Below are 18,514 nucleotides of genomic sequence, written 5' to 3'. Positions count from 1 at the left end.
GGCCACAGGCTGGGGCTTCACCGTCACGGACTCCCCAGGCCTGAAAAGACTTCTCAGCTTTGGGCACAGCTGTGCCCTGGGCACAGTCCTGGGCAGCTGTGAGGTAGTGGAAAAGTCCTGGGCAGCTGTGAGGTAGTGGAAAAGTCACTGCTCTTTGTGCTCAGCATGGTCATCCATCAAATGGACGTTAATGGTCTCTACAACGAGAGCTCTTAACCTATGTTCTGGGAGTACTTACCTCTCCGGATCTCAGCCAGTGTCCGCGTGTGTGCACGCGCATGCGTGGATGCGCACATTCCCGTATATCTGTACGGTCCGCAAGGACGTGTGGCCACTTTCCCCTTCATGAGCTCTAGGTGGCCATGGCCTCTTGGTGGGTGAAACCCAGACCCCAGATAGTTCTCGCTCCAGCATTCCGAGTCCTTGGGTGTGATGAGGGGTGCGGCCCAGGCTTGAGACCTGCTTCCCACCCCACCCCACCCCCGTGCAGTTGCAGCCCCGTGGATACTCCTGACCCTTCTCTGAGCCCCAGTCTTCCTGCGAGCAAGCTGGCTTTCAGACTTCATCAAGGGCACTATTTTTTTCCCCTTTGCAAATGAAATCTGTAGGAATCCAGCAAAAACGCTGAGGGTTTGAGGGTTGTGTGTCAGGCAGGAAAAGCTTTCTTTTTCTGTGCGGAGCTCCTGAGGTTCCTCCAAACACAGTGTAAAAAAACACCGGCTGGATGATCCCTCAGGGAGGTCCCCGTGTGCCCATGACATCTGTGTCGTCCAAGGTGGGCAATATTTTGAAGTTCTGGTTTCATTCCAGTTTGCTAGTTTCAAAGAGATACTTAAATATTCAGAGCAAGTTCTTGTTTGAATGGGATTTTTTAAAACTTTGGTTCAGGTAGAAGATACCCTTTGGCGAGGTCCAAGGTTCTATCACTCTGTGATTGCTCTGGCTTGGGACTTGGCTTGGTTCTGGTCCATGAAGGAGGAGACTGCCCGGCCCCTCCTTTACTCGGAGACACCATGACACTTCCCTCAGAGGGCTGTCGGGAAGATCACACAAGAGGAGTATTTAATGTGGCGCAGCCCTGGCAGGCAATAGGATCCAGATAGTAGCGGGTTACCTCTCCTTCCTCCCCTAAATGACCAGCCACGCTTTTGATGGAGCAAACAGAAGATTCAAGCAAGAAGACAAGGATGGGAACCCATGTGCAGTGAAGCCAAAGGGGCTTTCTGTTTCCAACTCTCGCTTTAGCTTTCAGACTGCAGGGTGTCAGGTGTGTGGTTCGGGCCATTGCCTGATTTATTTCAGTCTCTGTGAGGTTGGCTCCTGTGCAGTGCCTGGCATCTCAGAGCTTTCTGTTCTGAACTTTTCTTGTTTGCTTCTTGTTTCCCAGATGTTTGAGCCAGAGGCGGATGAGAAGCGAGAGATGCCCTTGGAGGAAGGGAAGGGGCTGGGTGCTGAGGACCCCCCACCCAGCAAGGACCCCTCCCCGGGCCAGGAGCCTCCTTCAGAACAAGACTTGTCACCCAACAAGGACCCCTCTCCTGGCCAAGAGTCACCATCCAGCAAAGACTCAGCTTCCTGCAAGCAACCTCCTCCAGGCCCAGAGCCCCAGCCAAGCAAGGACGCCCCACCATGCCAGGACCCCCCTGCAGCCCCGGCCCTCCCTCCCTGCCGGGACCTTCCTCCTAGGCAAGAGCCCCCTCCCAGCCAAGACCTCCCTGTCATCCAGGACACCCCTGCTCAGGAGCTTGCGCCCTGTCAAGACCTGCCCCCCGGCCAGGTCCCCCAGCCAACTAAGGAGACTGCAAGCTCTGGGGAACCCCCAGCAGCCACCAGGGACCTGCCTGTGGCCTCCAGGCCAAGCTTTGTGATCCCCGAGGTCCGGCTGGACAGTGCTTACAGCCAGAAAGCCCGGGCGGAGGGGGGCAGCCTGGCCGATGAGGAGGACGAGGAAGAGGCTGAGGAGGGTGAGGAGGGCGAGGAGGACGAGGAAGGAGAGGAAGACACGAGTGATGACAGCTACGGAGAGCGCCGTGAGGCCAAGCGCAGCAGCATGATCGAGGCGGGCCAGGCTGAGGGCGGCCTCTCCCTGCGGGTGCAGAACTCCCTGCGGCGGCGGACGCACAGCGAGGGCAGCCTGCTGCAGGAAGCCCGCGGGCCCTGCTTTGCCTCCGACACCACCTTGCACTGCTCTGACGGGGAGGGCACCACGTCCGCCTGGGCCATGCCTTCGCCCCGCACCCTCAAGAAGGAACTGGGCCGCAACGGTGGCTCCATGCACCACCTTTCCCTCTTTTTCACGGGACACAGGAAGGTAAGAAGGCCGAGGGTGGGGGGCGGAGTGGGTAATAAGTGGGGTGGTAGGGAGCGGGGTGGGGAGTCCAGGAGCTGCAGGGGACGAGCAGCGCAGTCCCACCGCGGCGCCTCTCTAAGCCTTGAGCCTTCTACCCATTTGACAGAGGATACAGCTGAGGCACGGAGGGACCAAGAAGGCTGCGCCTGCACTTGAGCCCGTGACTCTGACTCCAAATGCTGTGTTCTTACGGCTCCTTTGGCCTGGGGGTCCCCACCGAAGTAGAGCAGGTGTGGCCTCCCCTAGGACATCATGCATTTGGTTCCAAAAGGTCTGAGACATTCGCTGGAGGACTGTCTCCTATAGTAGAACAATTTAGACTCGGTCCAGGCCTAGCCAGACTAGAAATCCATCAGCCAGCAATGACAGCACACGTCTACCCTGTGTTGGCATTATGCTCTGCAATTTGGTTTTTGTTGTTTTTTTTATTTTTTGAGAGAGAGAGAGAGAGTGAGTGCACGACTGGGGGGCAGGGGCAGAGGGAGAGGGAAAGAGAGAATCTTAAGCAGGCTCCACGCCCAGCACAGAGCCCCAAGCGAGGCTCGATCTCATGAGATCATGACCTGAGCCAAAATCAAGAGTTTGATGCTTAACCAACTGAGCCCCCAGGCGCCCCAATTCTAAGCAGTTTAGCTGACCTCACCAATGCTCATGACAGCCTCATGACAAGATATTGTTGTAGCTCCCTACAGATGAGGAGACTGAGGCACTCAGGGGTTATCTCACTTACCCCAGGCCACACGGTTTATAAATGTCTGCCCCAGAATTAGATTCTGGCTCCAGGGCTGGAGTGCATCCCTACCATGCTATTTGCCTCTCGCAAATATTTATAAATAGACGAATAAGTGTTTATTGATTTCCTGCCGTGTGCCAGGCCCTATGCTCTGTGCCACTGCGGGGCCGCAGGAATGTGTGAGGCTGCTCTCAGCCTGTGAGCAATGAGCTATCTGTGTGGGTGCGGAAGCTGGCCCCACAGTGAAAAGATTGCATCACATCCTTGAAGCCCACTAGCCAGCTTGAGCCTGGGCTCGGTCTCTCACTCACTGTGTGGCCTTGGGTGAGCCACTCAGCTCCTCTGAGCCTTAGTGTCCTTCTGTGAAAAGCAGAGATGAATTACACTCATGTCGCAGGGTGGTTGAGGATGAACCAGAAGAGCCTGTTGCCTGGTGACCTTAGTGCAGGAACTGGTAGATGCTTTTGAGATGCTAGCAGCCAGCGCGGTGCAAGGTGTTGTTATGACAACGTTGTGAAGCCAGGTGCATGGGGGGGGGGGGGCGGGGGGCAGGGACCTGGGAGTTCATGGAGGAAAGACCTCAGGGCCTTAGGCCATCAGAGGAAGCTTCTGGAGCAAGATGCCCTTTGGCTTGGCCTTGATGATTGAGCAGGTTTAGAATGAAGAGGGGATGAGACAGGCATTCTGCGAAAGTGGACATGACCTGGGCACACTGTCTGTAGAAGCCAGTTTGGCTAGAGCAAGGGATTCCTAAAATGCAGGGATGGCAGACGCATGGTACTCATGCTGCCCTTCCTGCCTCCACACCCAGGGCAGACATGACTAATGGATGCCAGCATTTCCCCACTGAGTTGGGTCATGGCTTTGGAAGCCTTCTTCGCCTCAGGCAGTAGTGAGAAGGCTGACTTCACACTTGGGAGGACACTGCTGCAAGGTGGTTGGACTGGAAGGGCAGGCTGGGACCCCCCAGAAAAGGCCTTAAACTTTGGGCCTGGAAATTGGAACCGAATCCCAAAGGAACTGGGACTGGACTCAGTTTCCTCATCCACAGACACATGTGGTTCTAACTTTGATGTGCTCCGTAATGACTAGAAGGAGGTTATTCATACATAGATTTCTAAGTCTCCAGCCCCAGGCTCCTGGAATCAGAATTTCTAGCATATGGTGCCCAGACCCTGCATTTTAGACAAGCCCCCCAGGGACTGTGCTGTTCCCCATAGTTGGAATATCACTATCTTTGGCCATTTCTTGCTGCAGCTAGAGAGAGTCTAGAACTCTGCCCTACCCGGGTGAGGCCTCGGGCTCACTCAGACCAGGCCCGGCCACTCCTCTCCGGTGGGCACCGAGATCCCGGGACTCACTACCCTGTTTCCACACCCCCTCCCCAAGACCCTCCCAAGTTCTGTCCTGTTTGTAAATCAAAAATCTATATACAGATACAGCCACATACCTACATGCACACCCTTCTAGTCCCCCCCAACCAGCTGATCCGAGCTCCTATTTTGGGGCAGATACTCCTGCGCAGGAGTCCGGCAGGCCTGGCCCAGCTCTGTCATGTTTCAGCTTCCTCCTTTGGGAGCCCAGGGTTTTCACTGGTATCCCCCACCCTCTTGTGGCCTCTTGTTTCCTTTCTTGGGCTTGAGCGACAGAGTTGGCAGGGGCCTCAGAGGCTGTGCTCCCACGGTTTCCACGGACCCGGCTGCCAGTCCATCATCATGTGTATCCTGCTCACTGCAGCCAGCCGGCTTCGTTAAGAACCCTGCCCCGGAGGTCGAGGCTGGGCAAGCCCCTGGTCCTGCGCCATCCCTCACCGCCAGTGGGCCTGGGGCAAGTCCCTGCCCTTTCTCTGAGCCTCAGTTTCTTCATCAGCAAAACGAGAATGGTAATAATACCTCCTTTGTAGGACTGCGGGGAAGATTAAGTAGCCCAGTGCGGGTGGAGTGTTTCGAGCAGTGCTGGTCCTCAGCACTCAGCGGGTGCTCCATAAATGGGAATCATGTTGATGACGACAAGGAGAAGGAGAGCAGTGGCAAACGTGGTGGCCGTTATGCCAACATTCACGAAGTGCCCCCAGCTCCCTTTCCTGGCCTGCACGACACTGCTGCAGGGTGGGACCCCTTCTCCTCGTCCTCCAGCGGGGAGCCTGAGGCTGAGCGAGAAGCGTTTGTCCCAGGCCACACAGCAAGTGCTGCTAGAGCTGGGCCGTGGCCTCACCCTGCCCAGTCCTCCCTGGCTCGACCCCAGACCCTGCTCACCTCACCTCAGGCTGGTGAGGGCCAGGGTGTGGGGGGCTGGCAGCAGGCAGGGGGTGGTGGTGGGTTCCCCTGTGACTTCCATCTTCCTGGCTTGGGCCTGGCATGGGCCTGGCTTTCTTGGGAGGGTCAGCTGCTGCCTCCAGGCCACTGTTTCCAGGCTATGCCAGGCAGGAGGTGAAGAGGAGAGGGGCGAAGTCTTTAGGTGGAGTCAGACAGACCTGAGTTCAAATCTCAGCTCTGCCTCCTCCTTCCTGGTCCCGAGACCCTGGCCAAGTTAGGTCTTTCTTTGAGCTTTCGTTTTCTCTTATAAAGTGGGAGTGCTAAGTCTTCCTTGGAGGTGTCCCAGGGATTCGAGAAGATTGCACTATGTGGAAAGCTCTGCGCCCATGGCAGGGATCCTGTCATGATGTGAAACCCAGGAGGGCCAGACAAGAGCTGGTGTGGCCCCGGGGCTGTGTGGCTAAGCTGAGGCTGCCCAGAGGGCATGCTGCCTGTCACAGGGGTGACCCTTACTTGTCACCCTTTGCCCTCTTGTGTGCTGAGTGATTTCTTTCTACTGGGAGTAGACAGATCTGAGAGACGGCCCACTCGTCATGGTCATTTTACAGATGGGCTGCCGGAGGTCCAGAAAGGAGACCACCTCCCCACCAAAGTTAACCCCTCGGTCATCCCCTGCGCCTGGCTCCCAGTGCCGAGTTGAGTGGTCTCACAGTGCCCTCTGCTGCCAGACCCCTGCCTTGCTGGCTGCCCCCTGGTGGCCCCGCGGGCAGAACCATGGGCCTGTATCTGCCCTTTTCCTGGGAGCCTGGGAAGCCCTGAGCGAATCTGTGTCTGGGCCCAGGTTGCTGCCCTTCACTTCCGCCTCAGCCTGGCCTGGAGTGGCCCAGGGTCGTGGGTCGTTCTTTGACAGTGAGGAGACAGAGGCTGCGGCCCCTCCCTGGCCATCCTTCCTTCTCCCTCCCCCCTGCGGGGGCTGGCTTGGGCAGAGGCTGTCTGCCACACCAAGCTTCCCGCCTAGGCAGGAGGTCAGACCAGAGGGCCCCTTAAGATGCCTTCCAGCTCCAAGATGTGACAGTACCTTCGAGCCTACTGTTTACAAAGCACTTAAAGAAAAATTATTTCCTGTGTCCAAACGAATACGTGTAGCATTCAGATCCAGTGTTTCCACAAGGTTGTATGGGGCCCGCCAGGCTGGGCCAGGTCACAGGGGGACAGGGTGTGGGGTGCTGGCACCAGGCATGGCCAGGTAGCCCCAGAAATTGGGTCCAGACCAGTGAGAGGAACCAGGTGAGGACCCTGCCCACAAGAGCCCTCAGTCGTGGGTGGGCTCTGGAGCCAGGCCTGAAATTCGCTGCCACTTGCCAGCCTGTGCCTCAGTTTCCTCCACTGTGAACTGAGGCAGGGGACAACAAATCGTTCTCAGAACGGTCGTGAAGATGGAACGAGGTAAAAACATGAAAGCCCTTCACTCCAGACCTGGCACGTAGAGAGTGCTCAGCAAACACTCGCGATAACCACCATAGCCGGCAGTGGTGGGGCGCTGGGGGTACAGGTACCGAGCTAAGCTCTTCCTGTGTGTTCACTTAGATAATCCACACCACGCCCCGATGAGGTAGGTCCGGTTATTATCCCCACTTTACAGCTACAGAGGCCGAGGCACAGAGAGAGGTTGTAACTCGGCTAAAGTCAATTAGCTCCTAAGTCACTGAGGTAGGATCCCAATCCAGGCAATTTAGAATCGACACCCTTAACCACAACTACTATTATAGTGATAATTACAGTAAAAATTATAGTTATTATTCCAAGGGGCGGGGAGCTCCCAGTGCCTGGAGTGGCCGGGCGGGCCCCAGGGATTCCTGCCTGGTGGCTCTGGGCCCCCCTCCGTTTCCCTTTCAGCAGGGAGGGCCCTGGAGAGGAGCAAGGCAGTGGGGAGCAGATGGGAAGGAGAGGCCTTTTGTGCGCTGGGTGCCAGGCAGGCCCTCCTGAAGAGGGGAGCCCTGGGGGCCACTGTGGGGCTGGGAATCAGAACCCTGACTTTCTGGCTCAGTTTCTTCTCTGTCTAGCCTGCAGCCACCCCCACTAGTGCCTGGGTTTCCCCAGCTGCTCTGGGGGTCACCGCCCAGGCACTGGGCTATCAGGCCGATTGGTGTGGGTTGGTCCCTGCCGAAGATGACCCCCTCCCAGCAGTGGAAGGAAGAGCCCATTTCCCAGCAGTGCAGAGGCTGAGGGGTGCGGGCGGGGCGGGAGTGGCCCCCAGGCCCATTGTGTGGGCTCGATAAAGTACGGAAGCTGAGGTTAGAATGGGAGGAAGCCCAGCGCCCGTGGCCCTTTCCCACGGGTGGGGGCTCCCGGGCACTGCCTAGCCCGGCCAGTGTGACCGCAGCCAGTGTGTGCGACAGGCCCAGCTCGGGGAGCCCAGGGGAGACTCACTGAGCAATGACCCTGGGCAGCCCTCATTACAGAGGGCCCCAGCATTGGGCCACAGGGGCTGAGGCTTGATCGTGGTGACTCTTCCAACTGCCAGGGGGCTGTCACCCCACCTATGCTGTAGCTAACGAAGCTGAAGCTGAGAGGCTAAGAAACTCCTCCAGAGTCAGGGCAAATAGGATCAGTAACTGCTTCCTGCAAACCCGTGCTCTGGAATCACACACCATAGATGGGTGTGTGCCTGTGTGTGCACGTACACACACGTTTTTACAACCCTGGAGGGGCAGTCTTCTCAGGAAGGAGGTGGCACTTCCCCCGAGACTTTTACTGAAAACATTCAAAACGTGCCCCATCCTTACATTTGAATAGCAGCATCCTCTGGTGGAGAAACACGGGCCTTAAGTGCACATGGACCTAGATTCCCCCAGTCACTTCAACTCTGGGTATCTTTGGGCAAGTGGCTTAACTTCTCTGAACCTCTGTTTGCTTTATGGACTTACTCTGAAGATTAATGATAGTATCTGGATAATGCCCATTCCGGGGTCTGGTCTATAGTATGAATTCATCCATCCATCCCTCTGTCCATTTATCCATTCATCCATTCATCCATCCATCCATCCATCCATCCATCCATCCATCCATCCATGGGTGTGTATTCCACTGAGGCTAGTAGCTCTCCCTGTTGGCTATATCTGGAATAAGGCCACTTTTCTTTCCAGAATTAAGAGCGCTTTAAGAATTAGCCCATCTTCGCCTGGGTGGCTCAGTCGTTAAGCGTCTGCCTTCGGCTCGGGTCACGATCCCAGGGTCCTGGGATCGAGTTCCACGTCGGGCTCCCTGCTCAGCGGGAAGCCTGCTTCTCCCCCTCCCGCTCCCCCTGCTTGTGTTCCCTCTCTCACTGTCTCTCTCTCTCTGTTAAAAAAATAAATAAATAAAAAATCTTAAAAAAAAAAATAATAATTAGCCCATCTTTATTTTACAGATGAGGAAATTGAGGCCCAGGGTGGGACTCAGGAGGACTCAGAGCTGAGATGCGCGCTGGGTGGCGTTCTGTCTTGTCTTGGGACATAATGTCCATGCCCAGCCTACTCTGAGCTCTAGCTCCTCTCCCATCCTCAGAGCATTTCCTGGGCTCCTGCCCCAGGGTGGCACTGTTGGGGCCTTGGGTTTCTTCTGGAAGAAGATGGACAATGACCAGCAGGGCAAGGAAACAGGACAGCCCTGAGATGGTGGGGATCTGGAGTGGTCTGGAGAAGAGGAGTGGCAGACTGGGGTGAAGACGAGAGAGGCATTCCGGGAAGGGGATGCCGCGCAGGCAAAGGGAAGGGAGAGGGGGTGGGGGAGGTGCAGCCTGTGGGCCTCAGTGGAGCGGAGGGGGTGGGGGATACCAGCTGCAAGCTGGGACTCAGTCAGTGAGGGCCTCAAGACTCATTGTTTCCAGTCTGCTTTCCCTCTCTTGACGCATTCATTCATTCGACAATATTTGTTGAGCTCCTAATCGTGAGGTGCTCACCCCGTGAGGGTGACCCAGGCAGACAGAGACCTCGCTCGTGAGAACTCACAGCCAAGCAGAGGGGACAGATTTAGAAAAAGCCCTTTCGAATGTGGTAGGGACCTCAAAAGCGGTGAAGGGGGCACAGCCTTGGTCTAGGGGTCTGGGAGTGCTCCCTAGGTGAGGAGGCATTTAAGTGGCTTACCCAAGGTCTGGTCTTTCCTGAGGCTGGGTCTTGGGAGTAAAGGGAGACAGGAGGGTCACAAAAGCATCCCCCATGGAAGGTGTAGCCCAGGTAAAGGCCTGAGGTGAGGCGGCAGTTCAAGCAAAGACATTCCATTTGGCTGGAGGGCAGGGTCAAGGAGGGAACTGGACCGGAGAGATAACTGAAGGACTTGTAACTGATGTTCAAATGCAACTTTCTGCCCAGCTCCTAAGACGGCAGACCCTGTATATCATGTCACGGAGTTTGGATGTTACCCTGGGGGCACTGGGGAGCCATGGAAGGCTTTAAGGCAGGAGAGCTTCTCTCAGGCTTGTGTGACAATTCACTGTCCACCCTGCTGACCAATCCCAGGTCTCTGCCAAACCTCAGAAGCCTGAGTTAGTCATTAGGATCTTGATTTTTTTTCCCCAAAGATTTTATTTATTTGTTTGTCAGAGAGCGAGAGACAGCGAGCACAAGCAGGGTGAGTGGCAGTCAGAGGCAGAGGGAGGAGCAGGCTCTCCACTGAACAAGCAGCCCGATGCGGGACTCGGTGCAGGACTCGATCCCAGGACCCTGGGATCATGACCTGAGCCGAAGGCAGACGCTTCACCGACTGAGCCACCCAGGCATCCCAGGATCTCGATTTTGAAATTAAGAAATTGAGGCTCACCAAGGGACCATGACTGGCCGAGTCCCACTGCAGAAGCCCTCCCATAGCCCTGCTCTCCAGTCTGCTCTCCTGCCTGCAAATACCGAGTGCTGTCTCTGGTTCTGCCATCAGTGCTGTGTCTTAGGCTTCTCCCTCGCAAACCGGGCTCCTAGTTGCACTGGGAAGAGACCCCTTTGGCTGGAGGATCTGCCAAGCCAACCACACTTCATGGACAGACTGTTCCCAGTAATGGGCTTCCCTGTCCCTCACCTGAGGGGTAGGAGCTTTGCAGGAGAGGGGTGGGACAGTTTGCAGGCGCTGTTGGATCCCTGAGCCTCTCTTTGCGCAGGCAGCAAGCAGCCTTTGATGCCCGGACTATAACGTGTCTATCTTTCTTCCACAGATGAGTGGGGCTGACACGGTTGGGGATGATGATGAAGCCTCTCGGAAGAGAAAGGGCAAAAACCTGTACGTTGGAAAGATCCCTGGTCCTCAACCTTGCAGTCAGGGAGGCTCCCCAACCCCCTCCTCTTCCCCTGTCCTCGGGCTTGTCTCTCCTCCAGGGGTACAGGTGGGGAGGAGAGGCTGTGGCCCTTCCTGCCCTAGACAGACACCAGTGAACAACAAGATCTTAAGACTTGGCAGTGGCCCCAGGGTGGGGTCGCTAGGGTCCTGAGCATCTGGCACTGCCCTCACCATTCATGCAGAGTGAGGCAACATGCTGATTCAGTACTGGAAGCCCCAGGGAACCAAGCAGAGGCAACCAGCCGGGTTGTCCTGGCCCGGGCCCAGCCTCTGAGCCAAGCAGTGGCTGAGTGACCTTGACAAGTGCTTTACTCCCTGAGAAAGGACAGGGGATTCCCCCTTTCTCCTCTTGAGCTCTTGAAGGCTAGCAGTCTCGGGCATTGCCAGGAGGTGGCGCTGGTGGTCCAGGTAGCGTATCCCATACTCCCCAGCCTTCTGGGACCTTACACATCCATTTGGAGGTTTGGAGGTGCCAGTTAAATGAAGAGGGTGTGTGTGGGTTCTCCTTAGGCTCCTTGTACACCTGGGCCCAAGGACCTGGAGACTAGGGGCGGGATGGAGAGGAGGCGGTGGGGCACACGGTGGCCCCCAGAGGGAGCTCCTCCTCCCCTCCAGTTTGTGTAGTGCCCACCATTATTTACCAGTTGGGCCTGGGCGGGGAGGACAGGGTCTTCCCAGATGCCTCCTATAGCCATTTTCCTGGCCTCTACTTTGGCTAGCGTCCACTACTCTAGAAACTCTTTCTCGCCCAGCTCCTCGGGCCTCTCCAGGTTCCTGTGGCAACTGTAGGCTTCTCTCACTCTGCAGCCAGGAGCAATCCCACCTTCTAGGGAAGGTAACAGGCATCAAAATGAGCCCTTTGGTCCAGGTATCAGCGTAGCGGCTGGGGGTGTCACTCCCAGGGGTGCGGCAGTGGAAGGCCATGGAGGGTGGGCATCTGGGGGTGCTGGAGCTGTCCCGGGCCGGTCCTAACTCGAGCCTCCCTTCAGGGTGGGTGCTGCTTTTTGAATGTCTGAAGCTCACATTCTTAAAAGCTTCATCGAGGACTCTTAGAATCTGGGATAACAATAAAAATAACTAATATTTATTGTGCCAGGCACTGTTCTATGCGCATTCCATATATTATCTAATTTAATCTTTACCATTGTTTTTATTTTACATTTCCTTTTTCTTCTTATGTACCCTATTTGACCAATGAGTAAACTGAAGCAAAAAGAAGTTACGCGTCTCAGGTTACACAGCAAGTGCGTGGCGGAGTGGGGATCGGATACCTGGTGTGCTGGCTCTAATGATATAAATATAAATATATATATATATATTTTTTTTTTTTTCTTCAGAGCCTGTTATATTGAAGCTCAGTGTAGAGCATTCTGAAGGTTCACAGCAGCCCTGCTGTGTAGCCTTTGAGCCCCTAGTGATGAGAGTCCATTCCCCACAGGCCACCCATTCCATTTTCTTCATGGCTCTGACTGAAGGAAAGTGCTCCTTTAGCTTCCTCTTGTGGGTCCCTGTTTTGCCTTCTGCACGCACGTGGGAACACACGGGGCCCGTCTGAGCTCTGCCATCCTGTCAGACAGACCACTATGTCCCAGGAAATCAAATGCTGGCAGCCTAGTCACCCCCGGGCATTCTGAGGGCCCCAGTCCTCACCCAGAAGACTGCCAATCCCTGGACTCCTTGGCCTTAGTTCCTTGGCTTGGACTTTCTAGAGCAGGGTCCCCATCCCTGGGCAGCTGCCCCAGACCCTCAGGACACAGTGGGCCACCACTCCCTTCTCTCTTTCTCTCTCTCTCCTGAGCACTTTTGCCCCAGGCAATGTGCTAAAACTTTATGCGCATTTTCTCCTTGCTTCTCACAATAACCCCGGCAGATGGTAGGTACTGTTATCATCCCTGTTTGTTGGATGGGAAAATTTGACATTCTGAGAGGTGAGGTAACTTGACCAAGAGCACACAGTTGGCAACTGCTGGAGCTGGGATTTGACAGTTGGCAACTGCTGGAGCTGGGATTTGAACCCGAGGCTGTGCGGCTCCAGAGCCTCACACTTAACCTCCACGGGGTACCACCTCCCTCACCGACTCACCCAGGGTGTCCCGGAGGTCTTAATGCCACTTTAAGCTCGAGTAAATTCAGAAGTATAAATACTACAAACTTAACAAACACCCATTTGAAAGTTGAATTATTTAAATTTCTTTTACACTTATTTAGCTTTGTGATTTTGCCAACGCATTTTTTAACTTTTGGTTTCAGTCAGCATTTTTTTATAGTTGATCAGAACAGAGACCAAAACTTAAAATAAAAAAAAAAAATGTATCGTTCAAAAGTCACAACACTCAATGTGCATTAAAAAATTACATAATGAAAATTCCAAATGACATTTTGGAAGGTTTATAGGACTTGTACTCCTGGAGTTATTTGAGCTTGAAACCGTACTCAGACTTGTGGGACACCCTCTTGCACATTCATGGATGCTTGTATCCAAAGCCAGTGACTGAGGATGAGGCCGGCTGCCAGGAGCTATCCCGGAGGTGCCCAGGGTAGGGGGTCCAGCGACAAGGGGGGCAAACGTGAGCATGGGGCCTTTAACCCCTTTCTTGCCAGCAGCTTTGCCCAGTCCCGAAATCGGCTGCCTCCTGGGGGAGTGGCAAGGCTAAAAATGCTTCCTGGCTAAAAATAGCCAGGCCTGCCGCCCTGGTGGGCAGCGCCACCCCCCCCCCCAGCAATTTGCTGACTTGTTTTCTCCTTCGCCCCGGCGCTGCCATGGCAACGGGGAGGCCGGTTGCAAATAACTCGGTCGGGCCCCAGAGGCCGCCCCTTGCAGACACATGCCCCTTTCACGGGCTCCCTCCCGGGGTTGGCCAGGAGGGATCCCCCCCCCCCCCCCCCCCCCCCCCGCTCCCCGTGCTGGTCCCTCCCATTTCCTGGCTCCTCCTGTCTGAGTCCCAGCCCGGCCTGTGCCTGGGAGCCCCAGTCATCCGGCTGGGATCCCGGCGAACGAACGCTCGGCTGCAGCCCGTGCCGCCCCGGGACGCAGTGGGAGAAGAAGGAACCTGGGGGGTGCTCCCTGCAGACCATCCCGGGCCCCAACGTGGGGGGCCCTACAGAGATGCTCCGAGGCATGTACCTCACTCGCAATGGGAACCTACAGAGGCGGCACACGATGAAGGAGTAGGTGCCTCTGCCCCCGGCGCGCACCCTTCCCACCCTGGATGTGCAGGGGCCGAGCACGCCAGGCTCACCGACCCCCTTCTCTGCTTCTGCCCCCAGAGCCAAGGACATGAAGAACAAGCTGGGCATCTTCAGGCGAAGGAACGAGTCCCCTGGGGCCCAACCAGCGGGCAAGGCAGACAAAATGGTGAAGTCATTCAAGTAGGTCCTCTCTGCACCCCTGGGGCCCCTCAGGCACTCACTGGTCCCCAGGGGAGCAGGGCTGGCGGTGGGGTCAAATGGAAAGGTGTTTTTTGGCCTTGATCCAGCTCTGGGTTGGACGGAGGCTGTCTTTGACGGAGCCTGGTACCTGGCAAGCCCTCACAGGGGACAGACGCTCTGGGAAGGCCGGCCGGGCAGGGGCAGAGGCGATGGGGCCCAAAGAGAACGGCTGGGCTCCCCAACTGGGCTCGGCCACTGCCCGGGCCAAGGACAGCTAACAGAGACCACCCCCATTTCCCCGAACCTCACGGTGCCTCACTCTGCCCCTTCCCTCGCCCCTCAGGCCCACCTCAGAGGAAGCCCTCAAGTGGGGCGAGTCCTTGGAGAAGCTGCTGCTTCACAAATGTAAGTGGGGCCCAGCCGGCCTGCTCCCCTCCCTGCGTGATCTCCCCCCTTCCCTTTCCTCCTCTCCCAGACCCAGAGAGCGTGTCTGCTCCCAGAGAGGTGGCCTTTTCCTCTTTCCTGGGTCCCGTCAGGCGTCCCTGCCATTGAGAGAGGCCGAGGCCCTTGGGCTGGCCTTGGAGCCGGCTTCGGCCAGCCCCTCCCTGTCCGTGGGAGCTGGCACTGCCCGCAAGAGGCCGCGGGACCTGTGTGCTCACACCCGGATTCCCAGAATAACAATAAACATTTCCACGTACCGAGGGCTTCCACTGGGCCACATGTGCCCCACATCTCATGGGCAGGATCCCCTCCGATCCTCACAGGGCTCCAGGAGGTAGACTCATGACCCCCATTTTACAGATGAGGGAACTGAGGCACAGACGGGAGAGACATGGCCAAGGCCCATAGAGAGGCAGTGGCAGGGGTGGGTCCACATCCCGGGGGCTCCTGGCTCTTCGAAGTGGTTATCTTACTAAGCTCCCAACATCTGCACCCTCAAAGGCCCCTGGAGGGGAGGCTGGGGGGTGGGGTCCAGAAGGCAGAAGGGGCTGGTTCTGTCTCTCACCCCAGGGCCTGGGCTTCTCGTCACAGATGGCTTAGCAGTGTTCCAGGCCTTCCTTCGCACCGAGTTTAGTGAGGAGAACCTGGAATTCTGGCTGGCATGTGAGGACTTCAAGAAGGTCAAGTCACAGTCCAAGATGGCGGCCAAGGCCAAGAAGATCTTCGCTGAGTACATCGCGATCCAGGCGTGCAAGGAGGTAAGGCCTCAGGCTGGGCCCTCTGGTGCCTCAGCCTCATCCCCATCCCCAGTGGCCTCTCAGTGATCACAGGTACCTGGCAGCCTCAGCAAGGAGCTCAGGAAGGGGAGAGGCCAGAGTGACTCTGGGGGACCATGTGTCCAGGGTGGAGAGGAAGCAAGCTGGGGCCCTGGGAAGAACAGAATTCTGTCGGTAACAGAAATGGGCACTGTCGAGGCACTGTGTGCCAGGCATGCGCCAAGCCCTTTATGGATGCACTCTTTTATTTGATCCTCACGACAACCTGTAAAATGGGTTTAATATTATCGTCATTTGAAGAATGAGGAGACAGTCTCAGAGAGCCTAGCTCAGAGTCGCTAATATCTAGTGAGTGCTTACTGAGGGCCAGGCACTGTGTGCAGACTCGCAGTGGGTGATCTGTTGATGGACTCCATATCTCTTTACCATGGATGACCTTGTTTAGTCTTTGGCACTCTTTGAGGAGTGTACCATCATTCCTTGCCTACAGATAAGACAAGGGAGCACTTATGTGATCTGCTTGGGGTCACATGCCTAGGTATGGCACTGCTGGAATTCCAACCAGGCAGTCTGACCTTAGAAGTGGTATGTCCAGGCCCTATAAACTACCTGCCCTACAGTGAGTGACCGAGCCAGGAACTGAATCGCTGCCCCGAGGGTCTCCACTCTGAGACTTAAGACATGGAACAGAGGGGCTTGGAGGTGAAGGGCTGGGGAGGTCCCATTCCTGGCCCCCCACGCCCACGTGCCAGTGGACCTGACCATATTGCTCTCTGCCCCCACAGGTCAACCTGGACTCCTACACACGGGAGCACACCAAGGACAACCTGCAGAGTGTCACCCGTGGCTGCTTCGATCTGGCGCAGAAGCGCATCTTCGGGCTCATGGAAAAGGACTCCTATCCACGCTTCCTCCGCTCTGACCTCTACCTGGACCTCATTAACCAGAAGAAGATGAGTCCCCCACTTTAGGGGCTGACAGGGTAGAGCTCCGTGTTCACACCAGGCGGGCTGGGCCCCCTTCCCACCTGCCTTTCTCCCTCTGCGACGGAGGGGGCAAGCAAGCCCCCGGAGGCTGCGTCTCCGGACGGACAAACGGACATTCGGATGAGAGGCCTGGACCAAGGGAGGCCCAGGCCACTGAAGGAGTAGAAGGACTGGCCCCGGTGGGTCCACACTGCCCCGGTACGAGGGGGCCCGAGGGCCCTGGCAGGTCAGGGGCCCTGGCTGAGCCAGATCCGGAGCTGCTGTTCCGTGCTGCGTGGGCTCAGCATTGACCAAGTTCCTGAAAGAACTGGCTGATGGGGCAGGGGGCCTAGCTGTGGACTCCAGGGCTCTCCAGGGGGGCCGCTGGGGCTTGCAGCTCAGACCCCGTGCCTTGAGTTTTATTTATTTAAACAGTAGTCGGATGCTTGGCATGTCGTCCTGTAATAGGAAATTTTTGCCTCATCGGTTTTCCTAATTTACAAGTGCAATATTTTAACCAACGCCTTGTGAAAAAGCCACCTTGCTGAGAGGGTGGACACCACTTCCCAGTTTCAGGGGATTTGCTGGTCCCAGGCACCTGTGGCGGGCAGCTGGGCCTTCCGGACTGATGAAGCCTGGAGGGGTGGGTGCTGCCGTGTGACCTCGCACAGAAATCCCACACTCCCCGAGGAGAGGTGTCCCTTAGGGGCTCTGGGAGAGCATGGCACCCTCAGACCACACAGCAGTCGAGTTCTGGAACAAATAAAAGGCCTGTGTTATTTCTTGTTCTTGACCCTTTCTGTGTGTTTCTGGGTTTGAGCTTTCCCAAGGTGGCCTGGGGCTGGGGGTGGGGGTCAATCCAGCAGCTTCTCCTCTCTTGCCATCACCTGCCTCCCATCTCAGAGCCATACACACGATCTCCCGGGTTCGTGGCTCCCTGACAGGCTGTTTCCCTGTGCTAGGCACTCTGCTGTGCTCGTTCCGTGTAACCTCTCACCTTCTCCACCAGCCTGGGAGGTGGGGGTTATGCCCGTTTCACAGATGGGGAGAGTGAAGCACAGACAGGGTGGATGACTCGTCCAAGGTCATACGGCTGGCAAGTGGCAGAGACAGGGTTCTGCCTAAGCCCTGCTGGCTACCAAGCCTGTGCTCTGGATTGCGTGTCCCCTGCTTGCCACAGGACAGAGTTCTGGCTTGGCCACCAGCTGGCTACATTCCTCCATTTTTCTGCCCACCACACTTGAGATTCCAGTGGAACTTTCAGGTGGCACAGGGCTGGTTGGTGGAGGCGGACGAGGCTAGCCTCTCAGGTTGCAGATGGGCCGGCCCATGGATGCCGTTAGGACAGAGGGAAGAGCTGGGCAGGTGACAAGGAATAGGGCTTACAGAGACTCCCTCTGTGTCCCAGAGGAAGGTTTCCCACTCCGTGCCTAACTGGAGATGCAAATTTAGGCAAGGCCTGGAGGCCCCGGACCACTTGCCTGGAGGAGGTAGAAGAGAGCCTGGAACCCAGGCCAAGCTGACGTCAGAGCTGGCCCCTGCTGCCCCCACATAGAGCCTGCCAGGGTTTGGGGGGCAGGGGCCCGGGCGCTGCCTGGAGTGGGGCCTGGCCCAGCTGGGCTGACTTCCATGCAGCCAGAGGGAATTGGTGCAGGAGGGGCTGGGCCCCATCTCCCTGGATCTTGTTCCCTGCCTGGGGTCCTGGGTTCAGGTCTGCCCACCATGACTTAGAAACACAAAGGGCATGGGTCTTTGTAACCACTCTCCTCCGTGCCTCCCCTCGCTGCCTGCCCTGGAGGCCTAACCTAGGGCCAGGCATACAATGGGTACTCAGTACATGTTCCAGCCTTTTTTTCTAGCACTGGGAGTGTGAGCTCTTCCAGGAGTGGAGCTGGGTCCGGCACTGGACCTGTTGGGCCTTGTAATCAGTGAAGGACTTGCCTGCCACAGAGCCCCCAGAGCCTCAGTGAGGCTGGAAGGACAGCGAGGGGCAGAGATGTGCCCCTAATTCAGAGCAAGGCCACCTCACAGGTGTCATCCAGGCCTGAGATTTGGGGACCTGACAGCTTGGGAAAACAGGCCCAGAGGGGACCACAGTACCACTCCTGTTCCTTCCAAAATGGCTAGTGGCTGAGCTGACAGCGGAGCTTAGGACTTGAGTCCCAGCCTGGCCAGGCCTCTCTGTGGTGTCTTCCCCTTGGAGGAGACACTGTGGGCCTGAAGAGACTCACCTTCCCCATTCTTCAGGGTCCAGGGATTTAGCCTCGGGCCAAGCCCTCCACCTTCCCACCCCCAAGTTGCCACGGAAACCGAAGTCACGTAGC

The 18,514-nt window shown here is 56.7% G+C and overlaps 1 protein-coding gene across 1 annotated transcript in view; it reads left to right on the top strand.

Annotated features, from left to right (window-relative positions):
- The window catches only part of RGS3 (regulator of G protein signaling 3), a 116,668-nt gene extending 99,685 nt beyond the window's left edge, over positions 1–16,983 (top strand). The window contains 6 exon segments of the mRNA XM_027616403.2: positions 1,388–2,311; positions 10,518–10,582; positions 13,907–14,008; positions 14,352–14,413; positions 15,041–15,207; positions 16,011–16,983. Of these exon segments, the coding sequence (XP_027472204.2) occupies positions 1,388–2,311; positions 10,518–10,582; positions 13,907–14,008; positions 14,352–14,413; positions 15,041–15,207; positions 16,011–16,196 (1,506 nt within the window). The 3' untranslated portion in view covers positions 16,197–16,983.
- The last annotated feature ends 1,531 nt before the right edge of the window (positions 16,984–18,514 follow it).

The sequence above is a fragment of the Zalophus californianus genome, chromosome 13 (genome assembly GCF_009762305.2).
Source record: "Zalophus californianus isolate mZalCal1 chromosome 13, mZalCal1.pri.v2, whole genome shotgun sequence".
NCBI classification, from domain to species: Eukaryota; Metazoa; Chordata; class Mammalia; order Carnivora; family Otariidae; genus Zalophus; species Zalophus californianus.
Note: the sequence above shows the minus strand (reverse complement) of the source record. Positions and strands in the feature narration are given on the sequence as shown.